Below are 2116 nucleotides of genomic sequence, written 5' to 3' on the forward strand. Positions count from 1 at the left end.
AGCAACCAAACTCCACAAAACCACACGTGTCTCCTAAAGAAAGATGTAGGGGGAAAAAAAGGTCTTTTTTTTTTTTTCCTGAAGATATTCAGAAAAAACACTGATTTCTTTTCCCCCTCAAAGTTCTGCATCCAAAGGAAGAAAGGAAAACACACAACACCCCCTCCAGAAATTATCCAACTACTGGAATTTAGTCAGGAACAGGAGGTTGAACTCCATGAATGTCATTTTTCACCAGGGCTGATTTTCCTCCTGTTTTCACAAGAGGGAAAAAAAAAAGACAAATATATATATATTAAGTATTTTTCTCCTGTTCTCACAAGAGAAAAAAAATAAAGGGGCAAAAATTATACCTTAAGACTTTAGTCCTGATGTTTTTCTCAGTCTGAAATGTCCAGTTGAAGGTAAAATAAAGCATTTTTCATTCTCCTGGTCATCTAAATCAGGAGTAGTCTCCAAGTTGCCCCCTGGAAGTTTCTAGAGAGAAGAATTTTTCTTACCTGTACTACGAACAAAGTTATTGCCTTAAGGGACTCTGACGTGTCTTTTGGCACTGGAAGTTATTTTTTTATCTTGTACCTTTTCTGCTTTTAAAAAAAAAAATGAGTCAAGTTTTATTTTTAATCACGCTTTTATTCCCCTCCCAAAAAACAAGCCAAAAAAAAAAAAAAAAGCCCCCAACAAATCACATCCTCCCCTGCTATATTTACACCGTAGACTTCTTAATCTCTTGTGTAAATACACATATTCTGAATAATCTCTGGAAAAGAATGCTATTTTTAGCATCCTGCTGATGGATAAATCTTCATTATCAACTTAACGCTCCAAGAGAAAAGCAAATCAATTTTCAGAGCTGTCAAAGATCCAGATAAGCAGGGAGATTAAGGGCTATTTAAATTATTTGCAACAAAAAGAACCCCTCAATTGTTACAATAACTCCAGAGAGTGACTCTACCACACACATCACACGGGCAGAAGGGATTATTTGGGACCTGAGTTACCAAAATCGTTTTCCAAAGCGGGAATAACCCACTTTTTTAAAAAGAGGTTCCAAACATTTGGGAGCTTCACTTCTTCCTGCCACTTAGTTTGTCTTCATAGTTGACTGGGATCATTCCAGGGCACTCCTCTGGCCTTGCCAGGGGGTGCTTGACAAAGCCCTGCCTGACGACATCGATGTCCCGTCCCAGATGCTCCGTCATGGCCGAGACAATCGAAGGGGGGGCCTCCAAGTCTATCAAAAAATACCTGCAATGAGAGAAACACAAAATAATGACAGCGATAAAAACACACCTGGCACTGCAACGGCTCGAGTTCAAGAGACTGTTCGATGGGATTCCTTAAATTAGGTTTTCTAATTTATTTTTTTTTATGTTGTGGTACCGGAGTTGTCGGAAATGAACTCGATGATCTCAGAGGTCCCTTCCAACCCAGCTGATTCTGTGAAAGTTCGGTGTTGTCTCGATTCCAAAGATGAAAAGTTCAGTTGAACACTTCTTTGTTCATCATGGATTCATGGAATAGCCTGAGCTCAAAGGACCCCCAAGGATCACCCAGTCCAAGCCCTGGCCCTGCCCAGGACACCCCAACACTCCCCCCTGTCCCTCAGAGCATTGTCCAAACCCTCCTGGAGCTCTGGCAGCCTTGGGGCCGTGCCCACTGCCCTGGGGAGCCTGGTCAGTGCCCACCACCCTCTGGGGGAAGAGCCTTTTCCTGAGATCCACCCTGAGCCTGCCCTGTCCCAGCTCCAGCCCTTCCCTGGGTCCTGTCCCTGCTCCCAGAGGTCGGAGCTGCCCCTTGGGAGAAGCTGCAGCCCCCTCTGAGCTCTGCCCTGGGGCTCCTCTGCTCCAGCTGCACCAGCCAAGTGCCCTCAGTCCCTCCTGGTGTGGTTCTTTCACTGTGTTTCCACAATAAATTCCTTTGCTGAAGAACTGCAGCTCCTTCAGGAGCAACATCATATCTACTGCTCCTGCCAGGGATGAGTGACCCAGGGCAGGAATCATCCTGCAGAGAGCAAAACATCACAGAGTCCCACCATGGTTTGGGTAGGAAGGACCTCAAAGCCCATCCAGTCCCACCCCCTGCCATGGGGCAGGGACACCTTCCACCAGCCCAG

At 45.3% G+C, this 2116-nt stretch overlaps 1 protein-coding gene across 1 annotated transcript in view; it reads right to left on the reverse strand.

Moving 5' to 3' along the window:
• Positions 1–612: 612 nt before the first annotated feature.
• The window catches only part of MRPS6 (mitochondrial ribosomal protein S6), a 47780-nt gene continuing 46276 nt past the window's right edge, over positions 613–2116 (reverse strand). Inside the window, exon 3 of the mRNA XM_017833106.1 lies at positions 613–1248. Within this exon, the coding sequence (XP_017688595.1) occupies positions 1068–1248 (181 nt within the window). The 3' untranslated portion in view covers positions 613–1067. The remainder of the gene's footprint in view (positions 1249–2116) is intronic.

Source organism: Lepidothrix coronata, unplaced genomic scaffold (genome assembly GCF_001604755.1).
Source record: "Lepidothrix coronata isolate B3197 unplaced genomic scaffold, Lepidothrix_coronata-1.0 Scaffold211, whole genome shotgun sequence".
In the NCBI taxonomy this organism is placed as follows: Eukaryota; Metazoa; Chordata; class Aves; order Passeriformes; family Pipridae; genus Lepidothrix; species Lepidothrix coronata.